The 22,500-nt window shown below is 41.1% G+C and overlaps 4 protein-coding genes across 16 annotated transcripts in view; all 4 read right to left on the reverse strand.

Annotated features, from left to right (window-relative positions):
* LOC148682569 (uncharacterized) overlaps window positions 1-22,500 on the reverse strand; it is a 1,090,975-nt gene that overhangs the window by 207,795 nt on the left and 860,680 nt on the right. The window lies entirely within an intron of this gene.
* On the reverse strand, window positions 951-12,180 carry si:dkey-172k15.5. 5 transcript variants are annotated; one of them, XM_087250273.1, is made up of 8 exons: window positions 12,069-12,180; window positions 11,433-11,556; window positions 8,236-8,344; window positions 4,458-4,642; window positions 4,118-4,357; window positions 3,737-3,930; window positions 3,242-3,401; window positions 951-3,167 (listed from the first exon to the last, which is right to left on the reverse strand). In XM_087250273.1, the coding sequence occupies exons 2-8, from the start codon at window positions 11,509-11,511 to the stop codon at window positions 3,031-3,033; spliced, it is 1,104 nt and encodes a 367-aa protein (XP_087106399.1). In that variant the 5' UTR covers window positions 11,512-11,556; window positions 12,069-12,180; the 3' UTR covers window positions 951-3,030. The 5 variants fall into 5 exon arrangements, with proteins under 5 accessions (XP_087106399.1, XP_087106398.1, XP_087106403.1 ...); XM_087250272.1 differs by having other exon boundaries at window positions 4,118-4,387; XM_087250277.1 differs by lacking the exon at window positions 8,236-8,344 and having other exon boundaries at window positions 12,090-12,180.
* On the reverse strand, window positions 12,186-14,169 carry zgc:174310. 5 transcript variants are annotated; one of them, XM_087247602.1, is made up of 4 exons: window positions 13,902-14,169; window positions 13,546-13,700; window positions 12,761-13,466; window positions 12,191-12,582 (listed from the first exon to the last, which is right to left on the reverse strand). In XM_087247602.1, the coding sequence occupies exons 2-4, from the start codon at window positions 13,670-13,672 to the stop codon at window positions 12,561-12,563; spliced, it is 855 nt and encodes a 284-aa protein (XP_087103728.1). In that variant the 5' UTR covers window positions 13,673-13,700; window positions 13,902-14,169; the 3' UTR covers window positions 12,191-12,560.
* Window positions 15,524-22,409, reverse strand: zgc:162948. Of its 4 annotated transcripts, none has more exons than XM_087247608.1 (4): window positions 22,290-22,409; window positions 20,766-22,117; window positions 17,528-17,786; window positions 15,524-16,948 (listed from the first exon to the last, which is right to left on the reverse strand). In XM_087247608.1, exon 4 carries the CDS (start codon window positions 16,723-16,725, stop codon window positions 15,994-15,996), a length of 732 nt encoding a protein of 243 aa, XP_087103734.1. In that variant the 5' UTR covers window positions 16,726-16,948; window positions 17,528-17,786; window positions 20,766-22,117; window positions 22,290-22,409; the 3' UTR covers window positions 15,524-15,993.

Here is a 22,500-nt window from a genome sequence, read left to right on the forward strand (position 1 = left end):
ATTATGAGGTTATTTGTGTTTTACTTTTTCTTTTATAAACTTCCCTTTACCATCTACAGCGGTGTTCCCCAAACCTGTTCCTGAAGGCACTCCTACAGCACACATTTTCAACCTCTCCCTAATCAAACACTCCCGAACCAGTGGCGCAACAAGGGGGTATGCAGTATATGCGGCGCATAGGGGCGCCACACATGGGGGGGCGCCGTTGTGCCAAAACTATTTTATTAAAAGTTTCAAATGATAAAAATAAATAAATATGTTTTGTTGAAAAAACATTATTTTGCATTTAAACGAATATAATATTGTTATTGTTTAATTCAAAATCATTTAACACAATAACATGCAGTCCCACAGCCTAAAGTGTTCATGTACTGTAGATGTAACTGTTTAGATTTGTTTTTATTTTTATCAAAATAAACTGTCAAATCATACATAATGTCAAAAGTTATAAGATTAATCTGAAAATTTGTCTTCATTTATTATTAATTAATTAATATAAAATAAGAGGGATCACACAAAATTTGAACCCGCATACCCCTCAGTAAATGTGTAGTTGCGCCCCTGTCCCGAACCAACTCATCAGAAGAGATTCCAGAACCTGACGTTAACGGGTCAGATCAAGGAGACACCCAAACTAGGTGCTGTTGGTGTGCCTTCAGTCATGTTTTGATCCTCCATTGATCTCGCGCAGCTCAGAGTTCACCAAGCTCGCACTTTTCAGCGCAGCAAACTGTGAAACTTGTCACAAGAGCTTGTGTTTCCAGTCTGCGTATGAATGGAAGTGTATGGGGAGAAAAGTCCAGTGTGACCGTGGCTTGAGGGGCACAAATACATGACATTTACAATCAGGGGAGAGACACAGGTGGAACTAATGAACACTAATAATTGGCGGGAAAACAAGCACATGGAATACAAGACATGGGAAACACCCAATCAGGACAGCAGGAGGGTGAAAAGCATATAACTATTTATTTATTACAAAACTTCATCTGTAACGCAACACACACTGTACAGAATGCTGGATTTCACACAGCTCCTTCATGCCAAAACACAAACCCAGTCATTAATTTTACAAACTTAAGCAGATTGAACAGAAAACAACTTAATTGTCCCCCAAAAAAACCCTCAAAATTGGTGTTTTCCAGCTCATTTTAAATAAACATTTATTTAATTTTATTTAAATGTTTATTTAAACATTTTTAAATAAATGATCACAGTTATACTGACTATTGAAATGACATGAATGTAAACAGTTACATAAGTGCGCAACAAATCACCGTGTACCACAGTAAACCCAGAGCTGATGCGCGCACACACACACACACACACACACACACACACACACACACACACACACACACTAGTGACGATGAATCACTAACAACAGGTTTAAGCAATAGTGTGCGTTGATTTGAACAATAGCCTGATTTCACGCGGCCGCCATTTTAAAAGTGAAATCGAGGCTGCGGTGGGAAGAAACCCGGTAGTCTCGTCTGAGTCACACAGGAAGCCCGTGTACCCGACTGTACATCTGATCAGCGAAGAGAAGTGACACACATTTATCATTTCACCATCCTCCAAGTGACCTAAAGGTCCGTTCTGAATGAGTATTGCATATAAAAAGCGATATCAGAGCTCATTTTCAGCTAAGAGAAATGGCGCTAGTTAGCTAACGTTTTCTTTCCCAAACACACATTTTAGATGCCATTTCTTAAACTTAAGCTAATGAACTGATTCCTTCAGTATATTAGACTCGTCACGATACTGAATTTCAGTACTGAAGTTTTAAGAGAATTCCCTGCTAGCAGATAAACACAGCTGATGGCGTTCCTAAACAGTGCTGATTAGCTGTAGCATTCACCAGTGCTCAACAGAAATGACTGTGATTGGCTGTGAAGGTCATCAGTTCACCGATGTTTCATCTTTGTGGCTTTGAAATGCTCGAGTATCCCTGTATCTGACCTTCACAGCCAATCACAGTCATTTCTGTTGAGCACTGCTGAACGCTACAGCCAATCAGCGCTGTTTAAGAACACACATGAATGTTAGCAGGAGATGGACGTCAACACTGTTAGAGACAACATGAGGGTGTGCTGCAGAGGACTGCAGTGCTCACCGTGTTACACAGGCTGAAGCAGGCGTTTACCTGCTGCCATGAGCTGAAGTCTATGAGGACACTGAAGCGTGTTACTCTTACAGAGAGCATGGTGTTGTCCATCACTTTGTCCAAAACCTTCTGGGTTTCGTCTGTTTTTCCAAAACTTTTCCAGACCTGCAAAATGCCATGCTTTTTCCATGACCCCTGTAGTTTAAATGAAGCTGAACTGAGTGATGTGTACTCCACATCTGCTCTCTGATATGGCAGCAGCAGCTGGAGGTGTGCAGTCCACAGCATCATGCTGCAATGTTTACAGTGCTGGTCCAACTCCTCCGGGTTTCTTCACCCTTTAAAATGGCGTCCACATGAAATAAGCACATTTATATATGTGTAAATCTCATTAACAGTAGATTATACAGATATAAAATGGGAGTAAAAATGAAACATTAATAATCCTGAATTATTACTCTAACCCCTGTGATCACCAAACTTGTTCCTGGAGGGCCGGTGTCCTGCAGATTTTAGCTCCAACCCTGATCAAACACACCTGAACAAGCTAATCAAGCTCTTACTAGGTGTACTTGAAACATCCAGGCAGGTGTGTTGAGGCAAGATGGAGCTAAACCCTAAGACCTCCAGGACCAGGATTGGTGACCCCTGCTCTAATCCCTGGGGAAACGATGATGATGTGAAGTGTTGATCAGCACTAATGATCTAGCCTTCAGGTTTAACCTTAGTGACCTAAAGGGACAATTTCCGAAACATTGCTAACAGCAACATATTCATATACAGCTATTTACAGGTCATTCAGTCCAGACTGCAGGGAGCCACAGCGACCTCAATCTCAATCTATACAGATATAAAAATAAACACTATGAGCACCAAATCAGAGCTCTGGCTTGCGTTGAGATAGCATTGGCACAGTATTGTTCTTAGCTAGTTAGCATGCGGAGGTAGCGCTGCTTCCGTCCTCCCGCTCGGTCTCTGGAGTTTCGCAGCCACACTTTTATTTCATTCTCGATGTCGGAGTCGAGCAGACTCGGCTGAAAACCACACATCCTGACGGACTCTGGAGGAAAGCAGGGCTTTAAAATCAGGTAAATCATTTACATTAGCTATGTATAGCCGCAGATGCTAGCTCACCCGTCACAACCCTCTTCAGCCGCAGGTTCTGGAAGGGTTTCTTCTGGCTGGAGCCGGTCCAGGTCAGCTTAGTGGCTAAGTTGTGTCCGATCAGCGTTGTTAGTATTCGTCTTGTAGCAATCTGGATATTACAGCCACCGATGGTGCCTAGATAGGCAGTCTGAAACACAGCGCACATTAATGAAAACCGGATATGGAGGAGTCAAACAAAAATGGTTCAGGATTAAACACTTTTAAAGGTTGCTGGTTCAAGTCTCAGCTGGTGTTTCTGTGTGGAGTTTGCACGTTCTCCCCGTGTTGGTGAGGGTTTTCCTTCGGGTGCTCCGGTTTCCAAACAGTCCAAACACATGCACTATAGGGGAACTGATCAACTACACTGGCCGTAGTGCATGAGTGTGTGTGAATGAGTGTGTTTTGGTGTTCTTCTGTTTAATGTAATCTACAAAAATAAAGTATTAAACACACAAAACTACAATAGCCCTGCTGTTGCCTAACCAGGTCTTTCTGGCACTGGGCATCCTCCATCCTCAGCTCCAGGCTCTGCAGGTCCTGGTAGTCCTGCAGGGGCAATAACACGCCTCCGGGCAGCATCACCTCTTTGGCTCTGGAGATGCTGGCCACCGCTCGCTCCAGCACAGTCAGTCTGAGCTTGATCTCCTCCAGAGAGCTCACGATGTATTGCTCAACACCTGAGACAGACAGAGAGACTAATGTTACTACTCAAATAAGCACTCGTTACAACCGAGCTCTGCAGAAGAGCATCTCTGAACACGTCCAACCTTGAGGCGGATGGGCTACAGCAGCAGAAGAGCACACCGGGTGCCGCTCCTGTCAGCTAAGAACAGGAAACTGAGGCTACAATTCACACAGACTCACCAAAACTGGACAATAGAAGATTGGAGAAACGTTGCTGCTCTGATGAGTCTCCATTTCTGCTGACACATTCAGATGCTCGGCTCAACAACATGAAAGCATGGATCATCCTGCCTTGTATCAGCGGTTCAGGCTGGTGGTGGTGGTGTAATGGTGTGGGGGAGATTTTCTTTGGGTCCATTAGTACCAATTGATCATCAACGCCACAGCCTACCTGAGTATTGCTGCTCCCCATGTCCATCCCTTTTACAGTTATATTAGTGTAAAGGGGGCCTGAGGAAATCAGATTCTCATTCAATAGCATCATTACCGTCTACAGTCTACAAGATGGCACTGAACACACCTGCCGACAGCAGCGGAGAAGCTGCAGGAGAATCACAGCCTGGAGCCGGAGAGAGAAGAGCTGATGCTGGAGGAGGATCATCATGTGCTGGAGGGCGCAGGACTTCAGCTTTCACCGTCTGTGTGTGTTTCTGCAGTTTGGGTGGAGGAGAATCTGACTCCAGATCAGCGGCGCGCTTGACCGGTCTGCACACAATGAGGAGCAACAACACGTGATCAGAGGAACCGACTCAAACTGATGTGCAATCAGCCCCTGCTGGATCTCAGAAGATGCAATGGAGAAGTGCTGTGAAATGAGTGACAGAGTAGGTAGCGCTGTCAACTCACAGCAAGAAGGTCGCTGGTTCGAGCCTCGGTTGGGTCAGTGTGTGTTTCTGTGTGGAGTTTGCATGTTCTCCCTTTGTTGGCGTGGGTTTCCCCCACAGTCCAAACACATGCGCTATAAAATTGTCTGTAGTGCATGAGTGTGAATGAGAGTGTATGGGTGCTTCCCAGTAATGTAAAACATATGCTGGATAAGTTGGCGGTTTATTCCACAGTGGCGACCTCAGATCGATAAAGGGACTAAGCTGAAAAGAAACTAAATGACGTGCGGTGAAATGTGCACTATTTACTCGATGTTTGACATAATCAGCTAAAACACAAAGAGAGGGCGGGGCATAGAGTAGCCCCTCCCCTTTAATAAAACAGTGTTGCTTAGCTCACAGCTCTGCCAGCGAGAGCAGCGGCAAATCAAATTAACAGCCAATGAGCAGAAGGGGGCGGGGCATGTCAGACACTAGAGAGATTTTGATTGGCCAGAAGATTTGATAAGAGGTGTGAGACGGCGTCAATAAAATCATTGAAGCATTTAGGACGGAGGATGTTAGTATTAGGTTTATGTCCTCTAAACACACCTTTTCTAACTGATTTGGAGACACTAGATTACAGATATCCTAAAAAATAACAATACTGATACTCGCATCTAAAAAACTGTATTTACATTTAAATAACTCACTTCATACGACTAAATGATTGATTTGTTGTGAGTTAAAGCACATTTTGTTGCTAATTTAGTGGCGTTTATTCTATTGTCCGGCAGGTACCATACACACAAGTCTACCCATCTTTACTGATCCACCTGGAGGAGCCACTGATGTCTGCAGTTTGTAAAAGGAAACGTGTTTACGGATAAAGCTTACACACAGACGCATGTGAAAGACAGAGACTTTGAAGATGAAAGTTGCATATACAGTTGAAGTCAGAATTATTTGAGTAATTATCTCTTTCCTTCTTGTTTAAATATTTCCCAAATGATGTTTCTCAGATTGAGGAAATGTTCACAGTGTGTCTGATAATGTTTGTTCTTCTGGAGAAAGTCTGATTTGTTTTATTTGGGCTAGAATGAAAGCAGTTTTTAATTGTTTAAACAGCATTTTAAGGTCAATATTATTAGCCCCTTTAAGATATATTAGTGTTGGATTGTCTCCAGAACAAACCACTGTTATACAATGACTTGCCTAATTACCCTAACTTTACCCTAATTACCCTAGTGAAGCCTTTACATGTCACTGTAAGCTGAACACTAGTGTCTTGAAGAATATCTAGTCTAATATTATTTACTGTCATCATGACATAAAAAAATCAGTTATTAGAGATGAGTTATTAACACTGTTATGATTAGAAATGTGTTGGAGAAATCTGCTCTACGCAAAACAGAAATTGGGGGGAAATAACAGGAGGTATATACTGTATAATATACAATATACAAGTTTTGCGATCGATAACTCGGTGTACTTCTAACAGGTTTGAATGCATGATGCAGATCACACACACACACCGGATGAGAAGTGTGTATTGACAATTCCAAATTACATTTACAAAATGACTGAATAACTATGCACATGTTGATCTTCTCCTGCCTGAACAAAATACGCAGGAAATGTGCAGCAATACATATATAAAACACCTCATGCTCCATAAAAATGTGCAACGTGTAGGGGTGTAACGATACACTCAGCTCACGATACGATGTGTATCCCGATATAATGTTCACGATTCGATATGTATCACGATATTTGGAATAAAAATTGAAAATTAAACTGAAATGCTAATTTTATTTTAAAATAATTTAATTACCAAGTAAACTATTTTTTATGTATTTCTTTTGTTTCAACTTGTTAAACTGAACCTTCTTTAAGAAAATAAATTAAACAGGACTGTCTCTGGAAAATAAAACAATTTAAAAACTTCTTATAAAATATTATTGAAATGATTCAATTCAATTGAATTTAACAGTAAGAGCTTAAGGCTTTGCTTGGTCACTTGCGTTTTTTGTGTGTGCATCTACATTTCCAGGTAATCAGCAGTTCTATAAAATAATCCTGAACTCATGTGTATCTGTCTGAGAGGTTTTTATAGATGGCTGTCTTCATGTTGGGCATGATGAGTGCAGGGTGGCCGTCTTTTCATTACACAGGACAGTCGTGGCTCTTTTCAGCAGTTTAGGCAGGTTTACTATTTCTTCGGCGTCGCTGATGTCGGCGCTATCAAGTGTATCATGTTGACGTGCATTTTTGTGTACCTCTATACTCAAAAGAGTTCATGCTCGTCGTAATCATAACTCTAAAATGCGATATGATTATTTAAATAATGTGCACGCTTTCGGTTTCATTTCCACTGCTGTTCATACTTCCCACGCGGCTCCTGAACGATCACTCTGTTCCACAAACTGAATGGTGTTTACTACTTTATTACCTGTTAGTCACAACCTGCAGGTTCTGTTCACTGAAGCAGACGCGCGCACGTCTATCATAGTCCGCCCTCTGTAGTAACAGCTCACGGTCAGCACACGTCATGTGTGATTTTGCGGCCGCCAGTACATCATTATATGAAGACAGAATGATATTTTAGGGTGAATTGTACCTTATAAATACAGTATGTGACTCTTTCAACACCATTAGGAGGTATCCATGGCGCTGTGCAAAGTATGTAAATCACTGTGAAGACTTAAAAAAATTTGGCTATGTTTGACCCAGTATGCGTGTCAAAAAGCGGACGAGTCTAAAGCAATGACTGTACAACCGAAATGTTGCCAGACGTCTGATTTTGAGAGGATGGGCCATCCTCTAATTCAGCTCCACTCATCTTGGTCTGCTAACATTACTGCTGCTGCAATCTGAACTCACGTGCGACAGCAGGTGGAACGTAGCTCACGTGCAAACAGCTCAACTAATAAGAGAAAACGGACGTCATATCGTAATCAAATCGTCATAACGCCACCATGCATATTGTGACATTTTTGCATCGCAATAAATCGTACAATGATAAATCGTTACACCCCTAATTAAATATACAGCTGAAGATTTAAATACTGTTTAAAATATTTTAAGTGCAGCTTAGTGGACTTTATTTTAGCACATTTCTATTCATAACAGTGTTAATAACTCATCTCTAATAACTGATTTATTTATGTCATGATGACTGAATAATATTAGACTAGATATTCTTCAAGACACTAGTGTTCAGCTTAAAGTGACATGTAAAGGCTTCACTAGGGTAATCAGGGTATATAACACTGTTATATAACAGTGCTTAGTTCTAGAGACAATCCAACACTAATATTGCTGAAGGGGCGAATAATACTGAGCTTAACATGAGTTATTAAAAACAGCTTTTATTCCAGCCCAAATAAAACAAATCAGACTTTCTCCAGAAGAACAGACATTAGAGGACATTAGAGGGTGAATAATTTATTTACTTTAAGTATATTTATATTTACTTTAGAAAGACACACTCACTGTCTCGAGCGCTGACAGGGATCTTCTTCCTCCTCTTCTTCAGATTCACTGGATAAATCGGAGCAAGTTTCTGCCGCTCCGTCTTCAGATCTGACCTCTTCATGATCCACTGGAGGAAGCAAAACAAGAGTCAGACAGCTCTTGACTTTAGCTACATCTTTCATGCTCTGACGTACAGTTGTGAGAGGAAAGAAACATGAATGTGCCTCATATCGTCAACATTGGGAAGTGGAAATAAGAGATTTGACTGCTCTTATAATGTGCATTAACAACAAAATAAATGGAAAGAAAGGAAATGCGGCCATTTAATATTAATTTCAAAGTGTTTTCAAGACTGAATGAAATGAAAGCAGAGTTTCACATTTAAGAGCAGGACGCCCGCTGGTGGTCATGCGGTATTATATGCATATGGGGGGGGGGAGGGTCTGCTTTTGAAGACGTTTGTCGCCACCCTTTATAGAAAGATTAAAAATACAGGAGCAATACTTTAACAGGACAGACTGGCAAAATAAATTCAATTCAACTTTATTTGTATAGCTCTTTTACAATGTAGATTGTGTCAAAGCAGCTTCACATAACTGGTCATAGTAACTGGATCAGGGTAGTTCAGTTTTTAGTGTTTAAGTTCAGTTCAGCTCAGCTCAGTTCAGTGTTGTTTAATCATTACTGAGAGTCCAAACACTGAAGAGCAAATTCATCGATGAGTAGCTTTTCAGATCCTGAACCATACAAGCCAGTGGTGACAGCTCTGGCTTAGAGGTAAATAAAGGTAAATAAAAAAAAATGTAAGGTAAATAAAGGTAAATCTCAGGAAAAGCGAGAGGATGCTGTGGTCAGAACAGTGACTGCATGTGTTTCCCTGTGTCTGCTGGGCTGTTCCACAAAGCAGGATTAGTTAAACTGAGTTTGTTAATCCTGAAATGAGGGAAAAATCTGGGTTTTTGGTTTCAGATTTCCAAACCTGAGATAGAGTAAGACAAGCCTGTTTCTAAAAGAGGAATAACTCCCTCTCAGAGTCAGTTACTGTGGTAATTTACTTTATAAAGCAGACCTGGGCCAGAGCAGGCTAAACAGTTTCTTTCGCCCTCCTCTCTGCTTTTAAACTCATTTTTAAATGACTCATTTATTCATGCTTTTCTTATTAAGCTTTTTATTATATTTAAAAGTTCAAATATTCAAAAAACTTTAATTAAGATGCAAATTCAATATAGAAATTGACTTTTTTTTCGTTTTAAATCTTGTTTTATTAAGACTTTAAATGGTCAGATTTGTTGCAAATGCTGTTTTTTTTTAACACTTTTATTGTTTCAGAAAAATGTGATGCATTCATACTGTATTAGTAACCAAATACCAATCAAAGAACTCCCGCCCCATCCCGACGTTCAAATAAAAATAAAAGAATAGAATAAAAAAATGCATTCTTATGCGAGAAAAGTAATACATAAACAAATAAATAAAAAATAAAAATTAACTAAAATAAGATAAAACAATAATAATAATAATAATAATAAAAATAAAAAGGGCAATTCTGTTAAAAATTAAAAAAATATAAAAAATAAATACCATTAAAACATTGACATTTCAACATATACATTCCAGTGAAAGTGAAGAGTATATTAAAGTTAGTCATTACAAACACAGTGTATATTAACAGTCACACTGTTTGGGATTACTAAACGGTCAGTCCACTCTCATTTAAAAAATAAAGGAAGAAGTCCCAAATCTTGTAGAATATGTGCATTTTTTGTTTGATTCAATAAGTCAATCTTTCCATTGCTATACACAAAGACATTTCCTTAATCCAGAGTGACAAAGCTGGAGCACGAGTACTTCTCCAGTGAATGGCAATCAGGCGCTTCGCATGTAATAGACACAGATTTATAAACTTCTGTTCATATGACTTCAGCGATAAGGCAGGTGGGAAAAGACCAAGTATACAGATTTTAGCGCAAACAGGGATTTCTTTACCAATAGTTTTAGAGATTACACCAATTATTTCTTTCCAAAAGAATTACAAGCGCTCACATTGCCAAACACAATAGAACAGTGTGCCCTTGTAAGTCAAACATTTCCCACAAATGTCCAGAATATTTCTATTAAATTTATTTCTGGTGTTATATATGTTAGAAATTGACTTTTAAATTTCTAAATGCATTTAAAATGTTAATTTCTTTATTGTCCACAAATGCAAATGTATCTTTGGCTTTATGTTACGCATATCACTGAAATGCAGTCAATGTCATCAAAAACTCAGTTAAACTCTATTCATACTTGAAACCCAGTAGGTAAAATTCTAATGGCAGTCGGCACAAAGCACACTTGACACTTACTGGAGTAAATGATCTGCCTGTGTCTTAAAAAAAACAATGCAAATCTAAAAGACGAGTGCTTGTAATGTTGATTACCAAGTGCTGATTTACAGCAGATCTGCCCTCAAACGACATAAACTGATTAACTGTTTCAGTCAGAACACGAGTGAGTTCGACAGCTCGATCACTACTTATCCCGTCTCTACTCACATTCGTTTATATCCAGTATAAACACAGTAAATGTGGAACTGCAGAATGAGTGTTTAATAAAGATATTGAAGTATACTTTTAATAAACAGTCTGCGTCTCAATCTGCACACTAGCCTCTGAGGCTGTCATTGAGAACATCATTTTGCGCACTAGTAAGGGCACTGATGAACTTGGCTCAGTACACATTGAGACACACTGAGGTTGACACTAAGTGTTTGACATGAAAAAGCAATTATTTTTGGCAACGATGTACCATAAAAAAAATCTAACATCCTGTAATTTAGTACCCTCCCAATCTATTATTAATACTGTGGCAAATAATTCAACTTTCCATGGTGAATCATGATAACACAGCTCCATTGAGCTCTGGTTAACTGAGGTAAAATTTGCTTTATAATCACACATTCATTCATTTAACTGTCTCTATATTGTTTACCACACTAATTTGAATATTCAGTCAGAATTAGCATACGCGCATGACTTCAAAACAACATCAGCACCATCTAATCGACTGTAAACAGTGCCGTACTTTAATAATCATTGGCTGCTATTATAATTTCACAAATGAAGAATTTTCAAAGAATACTTTTCTGAAGTTATAGTATCAAAGAGAATGTCTGAATATATAAAACCAGATATATCCCAATAAAGAGCTGATCTTTGAGAATGAAAGCCAACCTGTTATCTGCTCAGCATGTTTGACTGTGAATGTGTCTTCAATCTTCAGGTCTTCACTCTCCTCTTTAATAAAGGCCATCTTTATAATAGTGGAGCTCAGTCGCTTCAGCAGGAGTTTCTCTGTCTGTTTAAGAGGAGAAGAATCAACACAAACAAGAAGAAATCAACACTAAACCTCTGTCTGTCTCAATCACTTCTCTAGTGCACTAGTTAGTGCACACTGGAAATAGTCACACACTTTCAGTTAATGAAGCACAGTTTTTTACATTTAGATGAGCAGGTTTAGTGCGGAAGTGTCTTCATTTCTACTTAGTGTGTTTTTGACAAGGCAAAATAAGCTTTTCTGCTGCTCTTCTGTCTCATGAATGTTTCCTGCTTGTTTTCAAACTACTTTATAACTGTAACAAGACGCAATTCAATCACATCTTAATGTTAAAACAGCTCTCGTCGCATTATTGATCAGCATGTGACTCTATCTGAACTCAGAAGCTGTAGAGATTATCAATATCAAACAGGAAATGTGACCAATGTTGTTTACATCCCTCAAAATGGTCTATAACTGCGCTTTCCTCGCACTAAATAACTCCCAGTGCTGTTCGCTGAAGCTTTAAAGCATCATATTTAACATACACTTACCTTTTCTGTCGATTTAAACACTTTCGACGTGTAAAAACATCCTTTCCTCCTCTCCCCTCACAGCAGATGCGTGAGCGCGACGGCAATAACACAACACCAAAATAAAAGTCCCTCACCAACTGTTAAAGATGCTCATTTTAATCGGAGAAAGAACGATTAAAAGCTTGAAAATAATTAATAGATATTTCTCAAACTAGTCACTAATCTTTTTTCTCAATTGTTGTATGATACACATAATGAAACTGGAGTTTACTTCACTCTTTCATCAACCTTTTGGCGCTTCATAGTAAATAAACGCAGTGCTAAATGACATGCTCCCCTCACTCCACTCACACAAACCTGATGGACGTTTCTCTATAAACAGTGTTCTGTTTAACCCTTGTTATAACTTCTACCACTTGGGTGCCTTAGTGGTGGCCTCACTGCAAGAAGGTCGCCAGTTCGAGTATTTATATACCTCATCTCTGTGAGGATAGATTTCGTCTGCTTACATCACAGGTCTCGAGCTGGATTCCTGGAGGGCCGCAGCTCTGCACAGTTAAGCTCCAACCCTAATCGAACACAGCTGATCCCCTAATGAAGGACTGCCAGAGACTCTTGAGCAGGTGTGAGTTGGAGCTGAACGATGCAGAGCTGCGGCGCTCCAGGAATTGAGTTTGAGCTTTCTCTGTAGTTAAACATCTGAAGATGGCGTCTGGAGATCTGCGCACACAGTTGTTGCGTGAGTCCTCTTCTCGTGTTGCGTTAGGTTGCCTTTGGTCCTGTACGTCCTCCCGCAATGCACGCACACGTAAGGGCTGCCGGCGACGTGAACTCTCTCGTGGGCTTTCAGGTGGTCTTTCCTCTTGAACTTCATCCCGCACAGCTCACATACGAAACAGCCGTTTTTGGGCTGGTGGACTCTCCTGTGGTGGTACAGGCTTATCTCATGGGAGAATCTCTTCCCGCACTGATCACAGGTCAGCAGCTTCTCCTCGATGTGGAGCGTCATGTGATACTGATAGCTTCTCTTGATGGTGAAGCCCTTCCCGCAGTGTCCACAGACAAACGGCTGCTCTCCGGTGTGAGTCTTCATGTGGGACAGGAGTTTGTCCTCTGTCCTGAAATGCTTCCCACACTGGCCGCATATCGAGGGCTGTATCGAGTGCTGAGTGATGCGGTGATTCTGAAGATCGCGCTTTAACGTGAAGCTCAGTCCGCAGCGGGGGCATGTGTAGGGTCTTTCGGTGTGGTCCCTCACGTGGTCTTTTAAATCTCTCTTTTGGCTGAAGCCCATTCCACACTCCTGGCAGGAGAAATGGCTGGTGGTGTCAGCATTCGCAGCACGTTTAGACTCGACTATAGTCATGAAGTCAAACTCATCCTCCTCTTCATCCTCCACCTTGGGTGGCTTCAGGTCTGAGATATAAAAATGCAAATATAAATCACTGATTAGTGTTTTATTAGTGTTCAAATGAATGTGAGAATGGAAGTCAACCTGTTAGCTGCTCGGGATCTTCATGTTTGACTCTGAATGTTTCTTCAGTCCTCTCAGGATCTTCCTGTTTCAGTGTGAACACGTCTGCAATCCTGATGTCTTCGCTCTCCTGTTTAATAAACGCCATCTTTACACTCGCTTAAGCAGGAGTTTATCTGTCTACGAGGAAAATAATCAACATGAAGAAGAAGAAATCAAGACTAAACCTCTGTCTGTGTCTCATTCACTTCTCTAGCTCACTAGTTAGTGTGCACTGGAGGAGAATCAGTCAGTCACAGTTAATGAAGCACACAATGAACATTCTTTAACATCTAGATGAGCAGGTTTAGTGCGGAAGTGTCTTCATTTCTACTTACAGTGTGTGAATTGGTGTTTGTGATGAGCTGAATGACGATGCAGGGAGCTAAATAAGCTCTTCTGCGTGTAAACGCGCTTTACTCGCGCTAAACAACTCTCAAAGCTCTCAGCTGAAGCTTTAAAATATCACATTTAATAGTGCTAAAATCACCACAGCGCTTTTCTGAGCATGTAAACACTTTAGACGTCTAAAAACGATCATTTCTTCTCCCCTCAGAGCAGACGCGGGAACGCGACGCACATTCATGACGCCATTACTTACATAATAAAAGTCAGTCCGCCAGCTGTGCTTAATGTCAATTTTAATACGAGAAAAAGCAATGATTAAGTGCTTAAAATAACTAATAGATCATTCTTAATCCAGTCGCTAATCTTTGTACTAATCTAGAGTTTATCAAACATTTTTTTCTAATCATACAAAATTAAATAAGGGTTTACTTCACTCACGCCTCCAGTACTTCAATAACCTTCTTCACTGTGCTTCATATTAATGTTAAATAAAATGCTCCCCAATCCTAGAATCTCACACAAACCTGTACAGTGCTTTATTTAATCAATTATGACTAAATTTTATCCTCAAACATAAAAAATACTTAAATAATAAATATAAATGCTTAAATAATTTACTTCCTGTTTCTCCTGCAGTCCTCTTCACATGCTGGTATCTAAAAATCAACAGAGTGAGCAGAAATACACACACAAGAGCATTCAGAAGTGTAATTAAAGACTAATAAATGTGTCACTTTGCTGTGTCCTTTTCACTTCAGAATCCATCATGAACTCCTCAAATGCAGACGGTGCTCAATGGTCTCCCTGCTGAAAAATCCAGCTTAAACCAGCCTAGGCTGGTTGGCTGGTTTTAGCTGGTCGACCAGGCTGGTTTTAGAGGGGTTTTGGCCATTTCCAGGCTGGTTTCCAGCCATTTCCAGCCTGGTCTTAGCTGGTCAGGCTGGAAAATGACCAGCTAAATCCAGCTAAAACCAGCTTGGTTTAAGCTGGATATAGCTGGTTTTGGCTGGGCTCCCAGCCTGGCTAGGCTGGTCAAGCTGGTTTTAGCTGGTCATCTCCCAGCCTGACCAGCTAAGACCAAGCTGGAAATGGCTGGAAACCAGCCTGGAAATGGCCAAAACCCCTCTAAAACAAGCCTGGTTGACCAGCTAAAACCAGCCAACCAGCCTAGGCTGGTTTAAGCTGTTTTTTTCAGTAGGGCTTAGAGTAAAATGAGGGTGTTGAGGAGGAATATAATCAGTTTCTGCAGTCTCTGTCCATCACCCGTCTCAAACCAAATGTGGCCTTTGACCACTGTAAGAATAATAATGAATCTGCATCAGTAATGGCTGATCTACACGAGAGACTGCAGGTACTGAATACAGCACGGCGCTCGAGTTGGACGGCATGTTTTGTGCGTGACTGTAATGTGGCCACTGTTATTCACGATTGCTCTGCTGCATGTTTAATCATCAGACATCACACCCTGCAGAAACTCTCATTTGAGGGAGGGGAAAACATTCAGGAGGTCATATTTAACTAAATAACTTACAAACGCACGTTCATTCAGCCTTTACTGTGTTAAACGTAACACAAACCACAGTCTATTGTAAAGTAATCATTAAATAACGACTTTAAAAGTGCACAACTATCAGCAGATTTTTATTAAAGGGCTCTTATGATGCAAAATAAACATGTGTGGACAGAAGTGTGTGTAGTGTAGAGTGTCCACCGTCATGCTGGAGTGAAATAAACACAACGAGTCTCTCCTTTCTTTAATTTCCTGAGGATAAAACAGGATCCCAGTGACTGCCCACAAAACTGATCTACAGAAAGCTGATTTGAATCCTCTATGCAGCGCCTCTCAAGTTGTTGTAGTTGTGGGTTTCAGGTTGTCGCCTAATGGTTAGGGACTTGGACCACCAATCCATACAGAAGTTCATCATCAGAACGGGGTTTCCACCTTCTACATTCATTTTGTTCCTGATGCTTCAGATGCCGTGTGAAATATCTGTGGATGCACAGTCCTCAGTGTTCAACTCTAACTCCAGAGTGTTTCTTAGAGTTTGCCAGTTCCTGAAGCTGTTTCCACATGGAAGACCCTTATGCTGTGTGATTGAACCTCTGGTGTTGAGTTAGGGCGCCTTTGCTAGTGTACCTCCTTCCACACTCTTTACACTTATTTTTTTTTTTTTTAGTGTGAACATTAATGTGACGCTCAAGATTACAATTAAATGCGAAGCTCTTTCCGCACACTTTACAGCTGAAGGATGTCACTCCGGTGTGAACTATTTTGTGCGAGGCAAGGGCTGATCTATAGGTGAAAGACCTTCCACACAGCGAGCACTTGAAGGGTTTCTCACCGGTGTGAACTGTCTTGTGCGAGGCAAGGGCTGATCTATAGGTGAAAGACTTTCCACACAGCGAGCACTTGAAGGGCTTTTCTCCGGTGTGAATTCTGATGTGGGCACATCGGGCTCCACTGCTTATGAAAGCCTTCCCACAGTGAGAGCACTTGTACGGCCTTTCTCCGGTGTGAGTTCTCAGGTGAGACTTGACACTGTATATTGATGAGAAGCTCTTTCCACACACTTTGCAGGTCAAGGACATCTCTCCGGTGTGGAACTTCTTGTGCGTGACAAGGCTTCCAATTTGCCTGAACTCCTTCCCACACTGACAGCAGGTGTAGGGTCTTTTTTTATTATAATCTGCGATGTGAGCGTCGAAGTCTGATTGTTCACTGAAGCTCATTGCACACACCTGGCAGGTGAAGATGCTTGTAGTTTCGTCTCTTTCAGCAGTCCTTTCAGCCCGTATAGACTCGACTATAGTCATCAGATCAAACTCATCCTCATCTTCATCCTCCACCTTTGGTGGCTTCAGCTCTACAATACAGATCACATCAGTGTAACTACATACAGCAGCAGACAACAGGATACTCAGAGAAGCTTACGGTTTCAAATCTAGTATAAACCACATGAGGAGGAGCGTACCTGCATAATCCTGCTGCAGATTAGAGCTCCTAATGTTGTACTGTTTATATTAGGGGTCACCAACCCTGTTCCTGGAGATCTGCCTTCCTGCAGAATTGGAACGGTCCTGGCTGCAGCCCTCAGCTTGATGACATAGTTGACCAGGTCCGCTACGTAGTTCACGATCGCCTACACCACCCGTACTCTAAACCCATCCATCACAGAAGCATGGGCGTTACCTTAGTGGGCGGTATAAGGTCTGCTACATAGTTGACGATCGCCTACATCAGGGGTTTCCAAAGTCGTTCCTGGCGGGCCGGTGTCCTGCAGATTTTAGCTCCAGCTTGCCTCAACACACCTGCACGGATGCTTCTAGAAAGCCTAGTAAGAGCTTGATTAGCCAGCCCAGGTCTGATTGGGGTTGGAGCTAAAATCTGCAGGACACCGGCCCTCCAAGACCGAGTTTTGACACCCCTGGCCTACGTCAACAAGGTATGAGCAGCAGCGAGGACAACTTGGCAGAATTCAACCCTGATCAAAGACACCAATTAGATAGGACCTGAAGAAGCACTTCATAACTACTGTGAGGAGTGTTGGGTCAGGGTTGCAACTGAAATCTGCAGGAAGGCAAATCTCCAGGAACAGGGTTGGTGACCCGCACCAGCCAAAATTTAGTCGCACCCACCAAAAATGATGAGCAGCGTTACTACACATATTAACAGAGTCTATTATATATTAACACTCTAATCACAACTAACAAATAAAGAAAACTCTGCATGCACTCACCGGCCCTGCACACACTGCTTGACATGAATAAGATTAACTGAATTAACAACAATCACTGTGCTGTTCTCACGGGTGCTGTGTGATATTGCACAGAAGATATTGACATATTTACATTTACATTTAGTCATTTAGCAGACGCTTTTATCCAAAGCGACTTACAAATGAGGACAAGGAAGCAATTTACACAACTATAAGAGCAACAACGAATAAGTGCTATAGGCAAGTTTTAGTTCTGTAAAGTCTAAGAAGGAAAGTATTAGTAGTTTTTTTTTTTGTACAGTTAGTGGTATATCCAGAGAGGCAATTGCAGATGGAAGTGAAGTGGAGACTAAATAGTTGAGTTTTTAGTCATTTCTTGAAAATAGCGAGTGACTCTGCTGTTCTGATGCAGTTAGGGAGTTCATTCCACCAACTGGGCAGATTGAGCGTGAGCGTTCGCGAAAGTGATTTCTTCCCTCTTTGGGATGGAACCACGAGGCGACGTTCATTCACAGAACGCAAGTCTCTGGAGGACACATACATCTGCAGAAGTGAGAGCAGATAAGGAGCAAGGCCATAAGTCACTTTGTAGGCAAACATCAGAGCTTTGAATTTGATGCGAGCAGCAACTGGCAGCCAGTGCAAACGGATGAGCAGCGGAGTGACATGTGCTCTTTTAGGTTCATTGAAGACCACTCGTGCTGCTGCGTTCTGGAGCAGATGAAGAGGCTTGATAGAGTTAGCTGGGAGCCCGGCTAGTAGAGAGTTGCAGTAATCCAGTCTGGAGCGAACAACAGCTTGAACAAGGAGTTGAGCTGCATGTTCAGATAAGAAGGGTCGGATCTTTCTGATGTTATAGAGTGTGAATCTGCAAGATCGAGCAGTTCTAGAGATGTGGTCAGAGAAGTTTAGTTGGTCATCAATCGTTACTCCAAGGCTTTTCACCATTTTGGATGCAGTAATGGTTGCCCCATCCATCTGGATTGAAAAGTTATGGTGTAGAGTCGGGTTGGCAGAAACTACAAGCATTTCCGTTTTTGCGAGGTTCAGCTGAAGATGATGATCTTTCATCCAGTGTGAAATATCCAACAGGCAGGCTGAGATGCGAGCTGGAACCGAGGGATCATCAGGATGAAAAGAGAGGTATAGCTGGGTATCATCAGCATAGCAGTGGTAGGAGAATCCATGTCTCTGGATGACTGGTCCTAGAGATGACGTGTAGATGGAGAAGAGAAGTGGCCCAAGAACAGAGCCTTGAGGTGCCCCAGTGTTTAGATGCTGTAGGTTGGACACCTCTCCCCTCCAAGACACCCTGAATGACCTGTCTGAGAGGTAAGATCTGAACCGTGCAGATTCAGTTTTAGAAACCACCTAGAGTTACTAATAATGGCACATCTGATCAGTGATCATGTGCTGAATGTCAATCCAGCATTTACACTTTTCCAAGAGTGGATAAAAGATATCCCTTCTTATCTGAACATGCAGCTCAACTCCTTGTTCAAGCTCTTGTTCTCTCCAAACTGGATTACTGCAACTCTCTACTAGCCGGGCTCCCAGCTAACTCTATCAAGCCTCTTCAACTGCTCCAGAACGCAGCAGCACGAGTGGTCTTTAATGAACCTAAAAGAGCACATGTCACTCCGCTGCTCATCCGTTTGCACTGGCTGCCAGTTGCTGCTCGCATCAAATTAAAGCTCTGATGTTTGCCTACAAAGCACCTTCTGGCTTTGCTCCTTCTTATCTGCTCTCACTTCTGCAGATGTATGTGTGCAGATGTATGTTACAACCTCTTTGATGTTAGTCTAGGGTAAAAGTAATAACATTTAAGAGGTGTGGTACCTTTACATGATGATGGGTGAAAACAAAAGACACAATCAACAAAACTGCCAACAAAAGTGATTTATTGTACAAAAAAGTGAAATCATAATAATGCCCAAATATATACACTCAGAAAAATATTTACAATAACAAAGTAACAAATTAAACAAAGTATCAAACAAAATTAGGTCAACTCAAGAGTAAGGGGACGCCAGTGAAGCCAAATCAAAGAAATAAATATAACAAAACAATTCTAACTCATAAGCGAAACCCTTACCTCACTAGAACATGAAAAGAAAAAGAAAAATCTTCAGCGCCGAGCGCCGTAAACTTACCTATTCTGAACTAAAAACAAAACAAATACATAAGTGGCATTCACTTTCTTACCTGGTGTGTTAAACAATGGATTGACTACGTGTATGTAAGATGGAAGTCGTACGACATCTTCCCTGTCCGCCTTACTCTGAGGACAAAGTCAACTCTGTTTTGGATTTGAGCAGGTAAGAGTTGTGCCAAAGTAACAAACAAACAATCGAATATAAATGTACAGAAATCACAATCTCGATCAAAAATGGGCAGTAAATGTACTAAATAATTTTATCCAAACGAAAGTTAAGCAAAATTAACGAAAAACAAAATCATGTCGGCAAAAATACACAAAAACGGGATCAAAGGAAAAGCGCGCTCATCCGCTCTCCCTGGCGTCCTTATATGTGACAGCGCCACGTCACCCAATGATGAGTGACTGGTCTCCTGACCAATCAGATTCCGCGAAGGCGGACCTAAAGAATATGACAGGTAGAGATGGGGAGAGAGAAAGAGAGGGAGATAGAAAAAGAGAGAGAGAACGGGACGCAAAAATTCTACCAATATACGGCAACCGTTACACCTCCAGAAACTTGCGTTCTGTGAATGAACGTCGCCTCGTGGTTCCATCTCAAAGAGGGAAGAAATCACTTTCCCGAACTCTCGCGTTCAATCTGCCCAGTTGGTGGAATGAACTCCCTAACTGCATCAGAACAGCAGAGTCACTCGCTGTCTTCAAGAAACCACTAAAAACTCAACTATTTAGTCTCCACTTCACTTCCTAATCTGCAATTGCCTCTCTGGATATACCACTAACTAAACAAAAAAAAATTACTAATGCTTTCCTTAGACTTTACACACCTGAAACTTGCCTACAGCTCTTATTCATTGTTGCTCTTATAGTTGTGTAAATTGCTTCCTTGTCCTCATTTGTAAGTCACTTTGGATAAAAGCGTCAGCTAAATGACTAAATGTAAATCTGTCAGTGTTGTTTTCATTCTCTCCTATTCAGACCTTTACATTTTCGCTGCTGTAGCTCTCTGTCATTGGAACTGAGTGATTGACAGCTGATATTAACCAATCCATTCGCATTCTGTTCTAGCGCACTGGGCCAATAAGAAGAGCTTGAGGGCGGGGCAAGCATTGTGGGCTTTGTTTACTGCAGCAAGTTGACATGTTGCTGTTTTTAGGTGCAAACATGCTTAATGCGTGAATGCCTGCCAAGGTTATAATAGTTTTGGATTTTCCATTCGTTTCAGTTTCTATTTCGTTTTGACTTTTTGTTTTCAAATTCAGTCAGTTTTGATCAGTTTTAGAGGCAGATTTCCTAGTTTTTATTAGTTTCTATATTTTAAAAATGTCTTGGTTTTAGTTTAGTTTTTATTAGTTTCAGTTTTTTTTTATTTAAATGAGGATATTTGTTTGATACAAGATTAAAAAAATCAACAGGATAAATATTGTATTATAAAAACTTGAACATGAACACTATCATCTACCACAACCATCTACCCATCCTCAAACTCAAACACAACAGCCCACAAGACAGCAGCCCTAAGTACAATATGTGTGCAAGACTGCTCTGAGGTTAGACACACAGTAGTAATGGACAGGGCCGGATTAGCCAATGGGCATTATGGGCACAGGGGCCCGTCCGCACTTAGATTTTGCCTACTCTTCATCACGATGATGACATGTAGGAATCATTAATAAGTGTGTGTATTATGGAGGACTCAAACTGCAGGATGTACCGTTTGTGTTTGGTTCACTGAATCACACATGCGCAGTATTATCGGTTCACCGACTCTCAATGTAACGTTACTGTTCTAATAACTGAATGAGAGTATATATTGGATTATTTAGCGTCAGAGGGGGTATTACGCTTGTTATGAAGTAAGTAGTTTGTGGATAAGTGCTTACTGGAGACGCGAGGATCATAATGCACGGCATATTCAGCTCATTCTTGAGTAGTCTAGATTCGTTATGCGTTTTATAAACATGTCCGATTTATGATGTTAATGTCAAAAATAGGTTATGATGTGGCGTAATAATGAAGATATCACCTACAATGTTACTTTCACATTTAAAATGGCAACGACACTGGTCATAAGCATGCTTAAATCACCTTCTAGTTCATGATATGTGTGCTATAATGATTATTAGTGTTTTCCTGAACACCTCTTCAAGTAAAGTGTTTCTGATCCAATTTATTAACTGGTCTTTGAGAATGAAAGCCAACCTGTTAGCTCCTCAGGTTCTTCTTTCTTCAACGTGAACACTTGCTCAATCTTCAGGTCTTCACTCTCCTCTTTAATAAAGGCCATCTTTATAATAGTGGAGCTCAGTCGCTTCAGCAGGAGTTTCTCTGTCTGTTTAAGAGGAGAATCAACACAAAGAAAAAGAAATCAAGACTCGGCACTAGCTAGGTGTACCTAATAAAGTGGCCGGTGACTGTAACACCGGTCGTTTTACAGTGAAATGCTGAAACAATTAGGTGAGAAGAACAGCAGGTTGTGAAGAAGTGTCTTCATTTCTACTTACATTGTCTGAATTTGTGTTTCTGACGAGCTGAATGACGATACAGAGCAAAATAAGCTCCTCTGCAGCTCTGCTGTGTACAAATACGCTTTACTCACACACGGGAACGCGACGCTGCTTCATGGCGTCATTACGCAATAACAAAATAAAAGTCAGTCCGCCAGCTGTGCTGGAGTGAGGCAGAATTCTACACTTTAATTTTATTAAAAGAAAA

Source organism: Danio rerio, chromosome 4 (assembly GCF_052040795.2).
Source record: "Danio rerio strain M-AB ecotype USA chromosome 4, GRCz13ab, whole genome shotgun sequence".
NCBI lineage: Eukaryota > Metazoa > Chordata > Actinopteri > Cypriniformes > Danionidae > Danio > Danio rerio.

Bases quoted from the DNA above. Each gene is read 5' to 3' on its own strand.
- zgc:162948 (XM_087247606.1), bottom strand. From the start codon at position 16,725: ATGACTATAGTCGAGTCTATACGGGCTGAAAGGACTGCTGAAAGAGAC.
- zgc:174310 (XM_087247602.1), bottom strand. From the start codon at position 13,672: ATGGCGTTTATTAAACAGGAGAGCGAAGACATCAGGATTGCAGACGTG. The intron at 13,467-13,545 runs GTTGACTTCCAT...TTTATATCTCAG, and splicing joins AGATCCCGAGCAGCTAACAG to ACCTGAAGCCACCCAAGGTG. The intron at 12,583-12,760 runs GCCATCTTCAGA...GCGGCCCTCCAG, and splicing joins GTGTGCGCAGATCTCCAGAC to GAATCCAGCTCGAGACCTGT.
- si:dkey-172k15.5 (XM_087250272.1), bottom strand. From the start codon at position 11,511: ATGGCCTTTATTAAAGAGGAGAGTGAAGACCTGAAGATTGAAGACACA. The intron at 4,388-4,457 runs GTGTGTTCAGTG...TGATTTCCTCAG, and splicing joins TTCTCCGCTGCTGTCGGCAG to GCCCCCTTTACACTAATATA. The intron at 3,402-3,736 runs GTTAGGCAACAG...GCTGTGTTTCAG, and splicing joins CCCAGTGCCAGAAAGACCTG to ACTGCCTATCTAGGCACCAT.